The sequence below is a fragment of the Theobroma umbraticum genome, unplaced genomic scaffold (assembly GCF_002168275.2).
Source record: "Theobroma umbraticum cultivar Fairchild unplaced genomic scaffold, ASM216827v3 scaffold_34.0, whole genome shotgun sequence".
Lineage (NCBI taxonomy): Eukaryota > Viridiplantae > Streptophyta > Magnoliopsida > Malvales > Malvaceae > Theobroma > Theobroma umbraticum.
In genome coordinates, this window is record NW_018397275.1 from 348,983 (window position 1) to 364,089 (window position 15,107).

At 35.5% G+C, this 15,107-nt stretch overlaps 1 protein-coding gene, 1 long non-coding RNA gene and 1 pseudogene across 4 annotated transcripts; all 3 read left to right on the forward strand.

The window, feature by feature from the left end:
- LOC110427424 (G-type lectin S-receptor-like serine/threonine-protein kinase CES101) lies at positions 1 to 3,653 on the forward strand (annotated as a pseudogene). The gene is made up of 7 exons (XR_016352055.1): positions 1 to 822; positions 1,430 to 1,534; positions 1,663 to 1,871; positions 1,938 to 2,148; positions 2,256 to 2,493; positions 2,577 to 2,727; positions 2,870 to 3,653. The product of XR_016352055.1 is annotated as a G-type lectin S-receptor-like serine/threonine-protein kinase CES101 (transcript).
- Positions 3,654 to 5,614: 1,961 nt separating this feature from the next.
- On the forward strand, positions 5,615 to 6,707 carry LOC149526375 (uncharacterized). 2 transcript variants are annotated; one of them, XR_016352064.1, is made up of 3 exons: positions 5,627 to 5,755; positions 5,837 to 6,039; positions 6,145 to 6,707. It is a non-coding gene; the product is annotated as an uncharacterized LOC149526375 (long non-coding RNA). The 2 variants fall into 2 exon arrangements; XR_016352065.1 differs by having other exon boundaries at positions 5,615 to 5,748; positions 5,837 to 6,707.
- A 3,838-nt stretch (positions 6,708 to 10,545) lies between these two features.
- LOC110427410 (uncharacterized) lies at positions 10,546 to 14,907 on the forward strand. The gene is made up of 6 exons (XM_021442920.2): positions 10,546 to 11,145; positions 11,277 to 11,409; positions 12,673 to 12,776; positions 13,029 to 13,173; positions 13,274 to 13,414; positions 13,729 to 14,907. The coding sequence occupies exons 1-6, from the start codon at positions 11,105 to 11,107 to the stop codon at positions 14,698 to 14,700; spliced, it is 1,536 nt and encodes a 511-aa protein (XP_021298595.1). The 5' UTR covers positions 10,546 to 11,104; the 3' UTR covers positions 14,701 to 14,907.
- Positions 14,908 to 15,107: the final 200 nt, after the last annotated feature.

A 15,107-nucleotide genomic window follows, 5' to 3' on the forward strand; every position in this document is an offset into this window, starting at 1 on the left:
CATGAACCGGCTGACCCTTTCGTATTGTACTCTGTGGAAGAACCAAGTAACACTAGTGCTACTCTAGAGGATTCTGGCAATTTTGTGCTTCATGAACTGAGTTGGGATGGATCTATAAAACAGGTTCTGTGGCAAAGCTTTGATCATCCTACAGACACGCTACTTCCAGGGATGAAATTGGGGATTAACTCCAAGACTGGTCACAACTGGTCTCTGACATCATGGAGAAGTGATAGTCTTTTACCCCGGGCTTGGATCCTAGAGATACAAGTCCGCTGGTCATATGGTGGCGAGGGGAAACGTACTGGAAAAGCGGGTCTTTCCTACAAGGGTCGTCTCTCGTTGCCCTACTCAATGGTTCGTACGATTTTGGTTTCATTTCAAATGAGAATGAAACATACTTCAATTATACTGTGAAGAAAGCTGTTGCCATTTTCCCAATGTTAAAACTGAATCCGGCGGGTGAACTTGTGAGTTCCAAGGCAGATTCTGTGGCTTTAGAAGTTTCATGTACTAAAAACCTGAGCATAGGGTGCTTGAAGCAGAACATATCCGAGTGCAGAAGCTTGGGAAATAAAGTCTTCCAGCATCATACTGGTTTCATGTCCAACACTGGATTTAAATTTAGCGAGAGTGATAACCTGTCTCGTATTGATTGTCAGGCCGAATGCTTGAATGATTGTTCTTGTGTTGCTTATGCTTCGAAAAATGATGATGGGACTGGCTGCGAGATTTGGAGCACTGGAATTAGTTTTACGGAATCTATAACCAGAGATGACAGGCCAGATGTCAGCCGTAATATATTCATTCTTGAACCAAGAGGTACGTTTTAATTTACTTCAATGTAACAGTTGAACGTTTATTTAGGAAATGTATATTTGATGCTCTGCATTTTCATTTCAATATTATAGCAAGGGATTCATGAATATTGACTAGAACTGATGATTAATCTCTTTCATTCCTCTCAATTTCAATATAGCAAGGGATTCAGGTTATTTCAGTGCTTCTAAATTCTAGTAATCCGCGTATTACTTAACTGAATTTTCCCCTTTCTCTCTTCTTCTTCCCTTCTTTAAGCTTTGTGATCTCTGATGTGTCAACAATCTGAACTTTCTTCGTCGTTTCTTCCATGGGTTGCTAAGACATTTGCAGTAATTTAGGATCTTTAACATTGGATGCTACACACAGAAAACTTATGTCGTTTGAGACTTTGATCTCAAACATTAATTTTATTGTAAAAATTTGGAGCAAATGTCTTAATGTTCAGCTTTATTCTTGCTCTAGGGATCTTGAATCTAATGGTCACAGCGTAAGCTTCTTTCATGACTATTGTCTTATTTCTAGGGAGCATGAAGTTCGTTTATTTCAAGATATAGGATTTCATGAGTTGATAGTATGACACCATGAATTAATGTTTTGTCATTCCCAGAGAATAAGTGGCGGATATGGCTAATCATGGTGCTTGGAGGACTTATGGTTGTACCCCCATTATGCTCAATATGTTATGTCATATGGAAATGGAGCAGAAGAAGAGGTAGTTATCTTAATAAAGAAACTCAACTGATGATCTCTTTTCTCTAAATTCGTTCTTTTTGTGCTCAAGTTATCAACGATCACTTGTGAGAACATCTCCCAAGGTCTAAATCTTTGTAACTTACATAGGGGATGGAAAGATGAACCAGAGGATGCTGTTAAATGAAATAGGAGGTGGTGCAATGCCTTCTAGCTCAAATGAGAACCGTATAAGTCACAAAAAAGATGGACATGATAATCAGTTGAATGTATTCAGCTTTGAAAGCATTGCTGCTTCTACAAACTATTTTTCAGTAGGAAACAAGCTAGGAGAGGGCGGATTTGGCCCAGTTTATAAGGTAGTAAAAATATCCTGAAACTAAATTTAAGATTCATCAGCAATTACTAATGGGATATAATTTCAGGGAAAACTTCTTGATGGGCGAGAAATAGCAGTAAAGAGACTTTCAAGTCATTCAGGGCAAGGACTGCTGGAGTTCAAGAATGAAGCCATACTCATTGCAAAACTACAGCACACCAATCTCGTAAGGCTGTTAGGATTTTGCATTCAAGGGGAAGAAAAGATATTGATCTATGAGTACATGCCTAACAAAAGCGTAGATTTCTTTATCTTTGGTAGGGCATCCTTACCAACATCATAGTTGCATATTTGGGAATCCTTTGAGTTTGTCATCTGTCATTACATCATGATTATTATCCACTGAAGTTTCTGCATGACACAGATTCTGATAGAAAATGCAGATTAAATTGGAAGAAACGTTTCAACATAATCGAAGGGATTACTCAGGGACTACTTTATCTCCATAAATATTCAAGACTCAAAATGATTCACAGAGACTTAAAGGCTCGCAATATTTTACCTGATGATGAGATGAATCCGAAAATATCTGAGTTTGGCATGGCTAGAATATTTGGACTAAATGAATCTGAAGCAAATACTAAAAGTGTTGTTGGAACTTAGTAAGTATAGTGAATTATAAGCAGAAACTAGTTTGTTAGTTGTTCTCGCAAGTAATGGAAAGTATCCTTGATTGTTTCTCTAGTGGCTACATGTCTCCAGAATATGCCTTTCATGGCATTGTTTCAATCAAAACTGATGTGTTTAGCTTCGGAGTCCTACTACTAGAGATTGTGAGTGGCAAGAAGAATAATCGCTGCTATCATTCAGATCGTCCACTGAACCTTATAGGTTATGTACGTTCTTCTTTACTTTCTTTTTTGTTTTTTACGTTGAAAAATGAGTTATTGTTGAAGCTACAGTTTTGGCTTTAGGATTTTGCATAAGCAACGTGCATTACCTTATATATACATATTTGTCTACCATGATCTCCATCAGGCATGGCAGCTTTGGAATGAAGGGTGAGGTTTAGTGCTCATAGATCCAATATTGGGTGAATCCTGCAATAGAAATGAAGCACTGAGATGCATTCATGTTGGTCTCTTGTGTGAACAAGACCATGCAATAGATAGACCCACCATGCCGGATGTTGTTTCAATGCTTTCAAATGAAACTGTGACAACTACCAGCACCGAAGCAACCGGCATTTTTCATTTACGCAGCTGAGGAAGCGCGGATATAGCTGATATCAAGTCAAACAAGTGTTCCATAAATTATGTGTCAGTCTCAGCGATGGAAGCAAGATGAATGCGGTAGTATTGATGGATATAGCTATGCCTGCCTAGGAAAAAGCATGAAGTGAAAATACGGTACATACATACTCAGCACATGTAATTGATTGTCTATCTAGATACTAGATCGTTGCTCAACTAAGGATACTGCTCTGGAAGTACATGTCTTAGACAACGCCTTTTTGGCCAACCTGCTTTCAATTGATAATCAGAAAGTTTGAATAAGATTATCAAGTTTTGCCTAGCTGCTAATCTAAAAAGTTACTGCTGATGTGAGCCTCAGACTCGGCTCTCTCTTCTCTCCAACAACATGCACTGTGCAAAGCCCTTAACGGGTTTGTTTTGTTTTACATGAAGTGGGTATAGAGTCAGAGATCCTGGTTTATTGATCTCCATTTTTTTGTTATTGCGTTGAGTGTTGTAACTTTGTACTATTATCGTGAACAACTTGTTTCCTTGCAGCAAAATTCCCATGCTTTCTTGGAAACTATAAATAAATTGTGCTTGGTTTAATTCAGTTCAACAATAGTTATCATTATATGATGTCAACAAAGTTAACCGATTTGTCTATCGAGTTATCAATTATTCTTGATTTAACATATATTTAAAAGTTTCACACGTAGAATATAAAAATTAAATAATCTGAATAATTTAAATTTTTTTAATAATTTATATGTTTTTAAATATTATGCTTTTTATATAGATAGAAGGAAGCTTGGGATAACTTAAGAAGGGATCATGTGATTAACAAAACAAAAGGAGATACCTGTAGCCTGGAAACCCCCAAATCACAGCTATGTTAAGCTTAATGTGGACAGAAGTCCCAAACGTCAGCTGGGCATGGCAGCTTCGGGAGAGTTAATAGTGGATGAGGCTGGTCAACGGATATCAAGCTTCACTTATAAGATTGGCATCTCCTTTCGCCTTAATAGCAAAATTTTGGGCCTTATGCTGGGGACTTGAGTTGTGTTGGGACGTGGGTATCAAGAAAGTACAGGTGGAGTCGAATCCTTTATTGGCAATTCAGAAATTATTGAGTCAATCTCAAATTTAAATTCAAATGTCAACATACTTGAATCAGTGTATCGATTAAATGATTATTCATCACAATAATATACTTTTGAGGTTATAATTCTCCATCATATAGCATTAGTTTAATTTTATTTTCAAACTCTTTGAATATTGCTTGATTTAGAATGATAGAGTTGATTTTATATTTATTTCCCTCATATGAAAAAAAGTAAACCTATTCTATTATATATTAAAATGAGTTAACACAGAGCATGCAGGATGACAAGATTCAAAATATTATTAAATTTGTTCCTCTCTTGTAAGAATTGTGACTTCAGAAACCATGGGTTCCATATATTGGGAACTTCACCAATCGAGGAAGATGAATCTAACCTTTTGTGAGTCTAGCAAGGACATACATTTTGTTAAAGGTGAGTAAAACTGGACTGGATCAATAATTTAATTGCATTAAATGTAATTCAAGTAAAATAGTTTAGTTTAGTTGATTCATTGCATTTATTAGTCCGAAAGCTTTTATTTAAATAATTTATTTGATCGGTTTTTAATTTTAAAATTTTTAAATTGAATCAATTAAAAGATTAAATTATTTTATTTATATATTTTTAAAAATTTATATTTTTATTATTAATTTTCATTTCATGTTTTATAATTATAGATAAAGTTTATAAATTTTAATATTATAATTTATAAAAAAATGATAAAATTTGATTTTTTTTTTATGTAAAATCAAACCGATATAGTTGATTTGTTTGGTACTGTTTTATATTCGATCGATTGTGATTAATTTTTTACAAATGTTTGATTAATTTGATCTTTAAATATAATTGACTGAACTGCCTGAGCCCTATGCTTTCTCTCATGAATTAACATTTAAAAAGAAAAAAAAAAACAAAGATTGAAAAAATAATGGTTATTCACTTGTATCGCCACTCCATTGAAAGGGTAAGTAAAATTATAGTCATACTCCCGTTACTTGTTGTACTAAGAAGGAAAATAAAAGCAAATCCTAGACAAAAATCAAGATTTGCTGAGAATTAAAACCATGTGTGTTAGCCCCCTGTTTAAGGGGGTTTCCATCATTCCTGAACAAGAAAGTTAATACAAGCACCTAGTGAATTGTTTATTATGTATAGAAAATCGATAAAGTACACTAGCAACAGACATAGACATTAACATCGAGGCCGCTGCCATTTGTTGTGACTTACAGAGAGTTTATTGGGGTTGACGACTACGCCTCCTAGTAAATCCATTCGCGTGGGTTTCTCAGTCGTTGTTGTATCAGCAATTTTAACACCTTTGCTTTTGCAGCAGTTGACTCTTGGAGAAGGGTAGGTATGAACATCAGCTGAAGATTGGCAGCTAGGAAATATTCTTTGAAATCAGTTGCTTATCAACTAACTACTCCTCTTTTTTGTCTTTCCTGCAAGATTTCTCTTCAATCAGCTCATCTCCCTCATTGTTATGTTTCTTAAACCTTCGTTCAATCCCTACTCTTTTTAAAAAAGGGTAAAAACTGTACGACCAAATTTCGATCGTTCATCATCGACAATCATGGTATGCGGTATGCCTCACATTGCATTTCTGTACCTAATTAGTTGAGTGTGAATTTTCTTAAAGTGCGTTTTTGCTGGTATTTTTACAGGCTCTCATGCCACTGATGCTACGCTCACTAGCAAGGCTAGTAACAGCGCTAGTGGCTCAGCCAGCAGCCTCTGTCACGACGCTGCTTTATTTCAGCGATCTTCTACCGCGGAACCCCGACCTAGAAAGATTGGTTCGACGCGATTTGCTGGACCGAGAAAACTACTTGTTCCATTTTCTCATCAACCTCTTGAGATGTTTTTGGTAGTAGCATATAGCCAGCCCTGATTTTCATTTCCGAATTCTTAGAAGTCATTGAGGTGGGTAGTTATGGTAACAGTTTTTGACCCCCCCATTTTTGTTTTCCAGACCGAGCTCGGATCATTTTGTGGGATGGTATCTATTGTTGGATCGGTGAGATTTATGTAGTACATGTTATTTGAAGAGAGCTCCCAGATTGAAGACTAGAAATTAGTGTAATTGCGTAATAAAGATTTTGATTGTAGAGAAGATTGCAAATGGTGTTAAACTATTGAGTATATGATGCACTTAAAGCTCTGCCAATCAAATTGCAATAGAAGATCTTTTCTTCTTTCTTCTTCTTCTTTTCCGTGGTCCCTTGTGTCCATTGAGGTTTATGCACATATTTTGGGAATGAATCAGAGAGTTCTCAGGTGAACCGTGCCGAGACACGTGGGGCTGTCTTGGAGACCTGGACCATGGAGGCTGCTAGAGAAACATTTAGGTGATATTTAGTACTTTATAATGTAATATGATTACAAGTAATGTGATTGTAAGTAATTTGATTGTAGAAAAAATAATATTACAGTATTTGGTATAAAAATAAAATAATAATTAAAATATAGAAAAAATAACATTGCAACGATTGATTTTCAAATATTTTGTTAGGAATATAATATTAATTTTTTAAATTACTCTTATTTATTAAAATATAAATTTAATATATTTATTTTTTTTATTATTAATTTTTATATAATATCATCTCTTAAATATATTTTATTTTTATTTTTTATTATAATATTATATATTTTGTTTTTATTTTTATTTTTATATTATATATTTTATTTTAATTTCTTTTACTTATATTATATAAATTTTAATTTCTTATATTTTATTTTATTTTAATTTTTAATTTTTATATTATATATTTTATTTCCATGTTTTTTATTTTAATGATAATATTAAAAAATATTTTTAATAAAGTAATAAAATTAAGAGTTAAAAATATCTTTAATAACATTACAGAGTAAAATGTAATATGATTGTATTAGTTTTGAAATACAATTACATTACCAATGCAATCACATTATATCTCTTAACTGTAATGTGATTGTGTTATAATTTTATATTATAGTAATTTATTATAAAATAAATATTAGAATATAATTTAATTAAATATATTATAAAAAATATACTCTTATTGTTTTAATATCATATGCTATCTTAATGTGGTGTAACTTACTCACTGTTCAAGGTTTCATGAATCAAAATCTCACCTATTTTGAGCTGCTGGGCTAAAGACCGCTCATACGCATCCATTATGGACTGAAACATCCTTTTTTATCTGCCAACACCCAAATAAAATTTTCCCTCAACCCAAGAAATAATAACTAAATGGGTCCAGAATTATCGAAACCATGGGCCCCTATGCAAGCCCTCTAGTGGGAAGGACTACCGATGCTCAGCCCCTCACTTGAGGCCTTGGAAAGCTTGAAGCTCAATTCGTTTTCTGTGGGGGTGGGGGGGAGTTAGGAATTCGAGTCATGGGCTCATGGCTGAGGAGGTGAACATTTTCCATTACTTGATCTAAACACTCTTCCTTATATCATGGGTGAAAACTGATCGATCTACGCTTGACCCACATTAATGGGGAAACTTACTCTCAGCGTATTATTAAGCGTTAAACCCTTATCCCCCTGTCAGCTATTAATGAACTGAGTTGGTCAAGAAATGTTGATACCATTCTTATCTTGAAATTAAAATGCTTTGTGAGAACTGAAAGGCCAAAAGCATTTCGACTTTGCAACAGGACCAATAATATCATCGTCTTCCCTTCTCTTGAAATTTATAGTAATCAGTATCGTCCATAAATACAATCGATTTGTAGCCACCGCAATTTGCAGTGTAAGAACCGCGTTTAGAGTCAGTCAGTAGTCGTGCTGATTTGGTAGCACAAGCTATGAGTCAAAGACTCCGTTGGATTCACGTGGAATAGTTTCCTGTTTTTCCGGAATAAGTTTTCTTGGAATTTGCATATATTCTATTGCTGACTCTTACCTGATTTCCCTGTAACGTACCCTTTTAGCTAATATGATCAACAAACTTCATTCTCACGCGATCGGAACAAGTTTGATAACCACTTTAACTCCACAAAAGCAGAACCATAACCAATTCATTTCGCTCATGCCTTTTTCCTCCTGCGTCCATAGCCAACTTATTGCTAGCTAGCTGTCTGTCCCCCATATGGACCATGTGCTGCCCTGCTTCATGCAGCTACTTCTTTCAAAAATGTGGTAAAGCTTTACTCCGTTTATGTGCCTGAAGACATTCGCCTTGACTCTCTTTAAAACAGGTCCATTGTCACAATGCTCTGTCTGCTCTATCCATAATCTATTACCAAGTAGAAGTTTCTTTATTTGATATTGTTCTGACAATCTTCGTAGAAATCCAATTAGTTGGTGTATGATGATGTTGATGTAAAAGGTTTACACTCACTCTGGTTAATAATTAGTCTGTCTCCATCCATACACAATGGTTGATCATGCCTCGTGAACATAAAGGTTTGAACTTGAGTTCATTCTATACTTAAATAAAAGAAATCGTTCATCCTATTAAATTGTTTGATCTATACTCCTATTAGAAGAGTAGAAACAATTTAATTGTCTCATATGATTTTGTACACAAATGATGGTGAAGAATTGGAGAGATGCAACCTGTGAGTGTGAGCAACTAATTAATCAAAGGCTATAAAAGAGAAATGGCATGTGATTTGTGGGTCCAAAGCAAGTCCTACTAAATTAACAAATTGTCTCAAAACGACTTTTAACGGACAGACACGTAACTGAAATCCCATGTTCGAATGTGTGTTGGTTGGACCTTTCCTTCCTTTTGTCATTACTTTCCCTGCTGGTTTTAGCTTAGGAGAGAATCGGATATTGTGAATTTTGTAAAAGTATTATATAAATAAGTCCTAAGTTGTAGAGTTTGGTCATTACGGGTGCAGACTCCTCGCTTAAACAAAATGATGTTATTTAATCTTAACTAGAATCATGGCTTCCACATGCAAGCCTGGAGTTCAGGCTTTCGGTTTCTGAAATTCGGGATTTTCAGGACCAACCATTGACTGTAAAAAGTTGTGTGTTTGGAAGATGAATAGAAAGATGCCGTGCCCCGAAATGAGCACTCATGGATATAGAAGGAACGTCCCCAACTTTTGTTGTGGTCACCATGATTTTTCCTTCTTGCTTGTCGTGCACTATAGCAATATTATTTTTCATACCCATTTTTTATCCAACCTTGTAGAAATGATCCAATGAACCTTTATTAAAGTGAAACAAACTTTTCAAAAATGAGGAACCTAAAAGGGGGATGTAAGAAGCTGCCCAACAAGTAACCCCTGAACTAGCTAAAATCTTGCTGAAAAAGCTGAAGCACTTTTCCATTTTCTTTTCGGCTTTTTAATTTTCAACTTAAACAACTGGCATTCCAATTTATTTATATAATATGCGAGTATTTTAATACTTGGAATGCAGGCAAGCTGGATTCTCCGTTCCTTATCATTCATTCACAGCTGTGTTCCAGAGACATGGACAGCCACTTTTTCAACATAGTCATGCTTCGGAGTTTGGAGCTGGGACTTGGTTTCTACTTGAATATGCAATGAGATGTTGACATCTGGATCTCTATGCTTGCTTCTCATGGCCAGCTTTTTGACCTTTATTCCCGCCTCAAGTAGACGCAAACTCATTCACCAAATCATCACTCCTTCACTAATTGTTTTATGCCTCAAGAGAAATTTCCTGCTAGCTTTGGCAGAATATGAATCTTTTAAATTTCTTTCTTCTTTTTTCTGATGAGGGAATTTCGGACTTTACACATTAGATGCCTGTTAGGACTTCTGAGAACAGAAGTTATGCACTTATGCATATTAAATAAAACACCAACAATAATAATACTACTGATATGCTGTTTTAAGTGAAATTAATCCGTAAATTATCATTTATTTAAGATTACTTTCATTGTTATTCGCATGATATAATTGGTTTATTCATTTTAATTGTTCTTTGTATAACATAAACATCTTTAAGAAATGATAGATTAATAAGTATGTATAGATATATATGTATATGTATATATATATATATAAATGATTAATTGAAGTCGCCAAAGGAAACAACCTTTCACAATTCTTAAAAAAAAAAATTAAGCTCTTCTTTAAGGATTAGTGCCTCAATAATTTGGGACTATAAATATGTAAATATACGCTGCTTGAGCCGATATCTAGCTGTTTTACTTTGGGTGGATGTATTTGTCAGTTGTTAGAATGGTAGGCGTCCATGCAGGCCCCCGTTAAGCAAGGCCAGCTATTGACCAGACTACTCCTCTCTCATCACTATTATTTATGAGACGAAGATAAGACCAATTTTATTTGTTGAATGGATAACTTCCTATTTTGTTGTATACTAATACTTGGTAGTAGAAGCACTTGTCTTCCTCCCACCCTTTGTTACCTCTTTTTGGTAGTAATTCAACCAATTACAGCCAGTCATTAAAAAATTAAAAAGGCCAAAAAAAAAATACCCCGCGCAAATGTTATTTCAAGCGGGAGAACAAGCGAGCCGAACGTGCCAATGATTTCTCCTCTGTCTATAACCAGAGCTTCTCCTCCTTTTTCTGTTTTGTGCCTTTGCTTTTTCAGCTACATGTGTGGTTGATTGATTCTCCCTCCTATTTAAAGATTCTTAAACCGAATCTTTTCCTTCTCTTCCTTGAAACCTCTCAAATTCCTTTCGTTTTAGCTTCTTTTCTTTGCTATTAATAGACACCCATTTTAGCTCTCTCCTTGTTACCTTCTGGGTCTTTCTTTCTTTAACTGAAAACTAAAAATCATTGCTTTTTCCCTCAGAAAAACCGCTTCTTTTCTTTGCTTCTTTGGGTTTTTGACATGCAGATTCCGGGTGTAACTTGAAAAAGAAACTTTTCCTTATCTGTTATAATAACTGTGATCACAAATCTTCTTCTTTCCACAACACATTTTCATTCTTCCAAAAAAAAAAAAAACACCAGCTTTTCGATTTTGTTTCTCAAGATGTTTGACTTGTTGATGAAGCCAAAGTTCTATGCAAAATGGTTAGACATACAAAACCCAAAATTGTTTCTTTCTTTGGCTTTCATTTTTGGTGCTCTGGGTCTATTTTTGTTCATTATATTTGTTGTTTGATTAAAGTTTTCATTTCATGTTTTTTTTTTTTTGGGTTTAGCAAATCGGACATAAGGATGATTAAGATGAGGCTCGAGACTATAAAGAAGAAGAGAAATGCGGTGGAGAAGTATTTGAAGAATGATATCGCTGAGCTTCTCAGGAGCGGTCTTGATTACAATGGTTATGGCAGGGTAATAACTTTTATCTTAATTAGGCTTTTAGCTGAATGATTTCTGCGTCAACTTTTTCTAACAAAGCCTGAAACTTTAGTTTGATAATTTTTATTCATGATGTTGTAGCCTATATTGCCAAGAATAATTACTATTGGTCTTTCTTTTCTTAATGCCCTGCTTCACATGCAACAAAAAGTACTATTTAATATCAAATTTTGATATATATTTTTTTAATTTGATGATCTGATCGCTTGAGTTTTCAACAATAAAATGTTTTCCATTAAGCACAACCCCCAGATTTTTGGTTTGCTTGCTTGTTTTATTTGTGTTGGCATTTTATGGAGTATATCATTTCGGTAGCCAAAGGTGATGATAATTTTTCAATTTTTTAGTCATGTTAGTTCTATTTTTTTTTTCCAATTCGTTGTTTTGTCTTTAAGCGTCCATTTGTTTATTTACGGAATCCTTCCGTTGTTTGCTTCTTTAGAGATTCATGGCATCCTGACAAGTTTCGAACTTCATTAATTTCAAGGCCTTGTTTCTTGCTTCATAATCCTTGATATTTACCTTCACATTTTTGAGATATTTTTACACAAAAAAGTAAAAAAAGAAAAGGGTTGGGGGAGTTTGGGTGAATGGGAACTCATTATGAGACCAGATCTTGGCATTGCCACTGTTGATTCACATGATCCTACCATGCCATGCATGGGACTAGGTGTTGGCATCCTCATCTTTCATGTGCTATGTTGCCTTCAATTTTCACCCAACTTGTTTTGGCCAAGTATTTTCTAGTTAGAAGTTTTAATAAACTGTAATAATTTTAGCACCAGAAGATTACAACTGTCCTGTTCCTTTCTCCTGTTCATAATTAGCGCATGAGGCTTTGAGGACAAGGCAGTATCTTAAATCCAGGACGTGAGCTGCTAGATTATCTGTACCTGTGCTGGCATGAGGAATCATGTGCATTCACCTTTTTCTTCTGTTGCAATGAATGTCAACATTGATAATGTTTGGTTTAGGAGTAGGACCTGCAGCATCAGGCGGTCCAAGGACCCAAAATTACCAATTTGAACAAAATGTGTGTGATTAATATGCAGAGTGTGCACGCATCTGTACACATATAACTAATATAAGCTTTAGTTACTTGGCTAACAGATCTAGTGCAACTATGTTTGAATTTATGCATGGCATATATATATTTGTAGAAAAAATAGCCTATATAGCGTCTGAGTTATTTTACATCAGTTAAACCTTTTAAATCTCTTGTGGATGGTAATGCAGGCCGAAGGTCTTCTGATTGAGCAAAACAGAACAGCCTGTTACAATCTCATAGAGCAGTTTTCAGAGTGCATCTCAAAGCATGTGTCCGTCATGCAAAAGAGTAGGTATGTTGAGACTCTTGAAATTATGGTACTATATTTCTATTTACAAAATTGATACCTTATTTCTACCTCTCCAAGCACCAGGATACAAAGATGTTTGCATTTTACCGGAATTTCCCTGTTGCTTTTAATTGATTCTGACTTTTATTTGATAGTAATGTGAGGCATCAATTCGAGTGTACATTCTTGTGTTCAACTCTTTCTTGTTTTCTAGTGATTTATTTTAGTAAGACATCTACTTCTCTTCCTGTACAGTGAGTGTCCTGAGGAATGCAAAGAAGCTATACCGTCTCTAATATATGCTGCAGCCAGATTTGCAGATTTGCCAGAACTACGTGACCTCAGAACTATATTTACTGAGAGATATGGGAATTCCCTAGAATCGTTTTTAAATCAAGAGGTAATAAATGGATAGCTTGAGGTCCTATAAGAGTTCTCATCTTGTATTCTTAGGAATATTGTGTTGTTAAGTACTAACCTAGATAATTGCTTATTTGCAGTTTGTGTGGAAACTAAAGGCGGAGCCTCCCACAAAGGAGATGAAGCTTCAATTGATGCATGACGTGGCGCAAGAGTTTTCTATTGAATGGGACTCCAAGGCTTTGGAACAGAAACTGTTTAAGCCACCTCCACCACAGCAGGTAAGCCTCCCTGCCTAGAACCTTCTAAATTGCTGCAACTTATTGGAACAGGAGTGGAGAACAACTTTGATAAGTTGACGTTTCAAAATATAATTTACCGTTTAAAATATTTGCTTTCTCTTACGGGCTAGCTTAGTGCTCTGATGCATTGTGTAAGCTATTGGGCCCTTTACCAGAAGGGAGAATATTTGGGATGTTCTAGAGACTAAGTAGGGCCAAATGTACAAAAAGGATTTTGCATGTCTCTAAGAATTACGAATTGAAGTACAGAGTGTCCTTTTCATTACACTCAGTAGTTGTGACTTTTTGTGCAGAATGAGGCCTGGCACAAGTCTTTAGATGATGCTGATGATAATGGACACAAGTTGTACAGGAGCAAGAATGATACGTTCCAGAAAAGCAACAATCATGATGATGAGATTGGATTAGGTAACATGCTGGAGAACACTAGGCCGAAAAGAAATGAAACAGGCCTCACTTCTCATGGGAGAAAGGAGGACACTGATAATAAGTACAAGCTGCATAGCAGCAGTGAAGATGAATTGAGTGATAAAGTTTTCCCAAACACTGGTTCTACTTCAGTTGAAAGTGTTTCTGAGGATAACATAGAAAACAGGAAGCCCTTTTACTACAGATTTATGCCTCCTCCGTATGTCAGGCCGTCCCTGGGCAAAGAAAAAAGCAGCACTGAGGAGCCCACGACACCAAGTGATAATACTGATAACGAGAAAAACAGTAAATGGGATGATTCAGTTGGTGAAAGTAAGCCAAAGCCAAGATCAGTTAGGAGGAGACCTTTAAAACCACCACCAGGCCGTGAAGTCTTAAGCAGTGATGAAAATGATGGGGCTGCAAAAAATCTCAGTTCAAGTGCAGTGAATCTCAAAGAGGCAAGAAAGGGCTTGGCATCCATACAAATAGAAGAAAGTGATGAGAGGGACAATGAGGAGAAGATGATGGATGGGCTTTTGATGCACTACAGTAAGAAAAAGTCGCCTTACGAATTGGCAAGCAAATGGAAAGCAAATCTAAGACTTGCTCCTGGAAGACAAACAGCTGAAGACAGCAGCAAAGGCTCAAGGTTCCGAAGCACTAAATCTGATCCTAGTTCCCCTCCTGGCAGAGCTGCAACTTTTCCAAAAGAGGCAACAAGTCCAACTGAAACCACAGGAAGGCATGCCCGAGCCTCCTCGTTGCAGCCAGACATGTTTGCTGGACATGTGCATCCCAAGCTACCAGAGTATGATGATTTGGCAGCTCGGCTTGCAGCTCTAAGAGGGGGATAAAGGGAGATATATAGCATCGGGAGAGGAGAGTAGAGATAATTCTATTCATTTTAATTCTTTCTAGTATTTTAGTTTCTGGGTTCATTCATTTACTATAGCTTCACATTGTATGGTTTCTTTTCTTATCATTTGATTGTATAAAAAGCATTGCACGCACAACAACAAAGGCAGTTAATGAAAAAGCTTGTAAAATTAGGTTTGGATATAGATGGTATGACTTGTCTCTTAAATTCAGATTTGGGCTACTTTTCTAGCAATGGATAGAAGTTATTGCCTGCTTATTCCAAGTGTCGGATGATTATTATTATCCTAATGAATTATTTGATCTAATTAAATATAATAAAACACAAAAATTTATTTAAAATTTTTTAAATATATATTTGATTTAATTAAATATAATAAAAGCA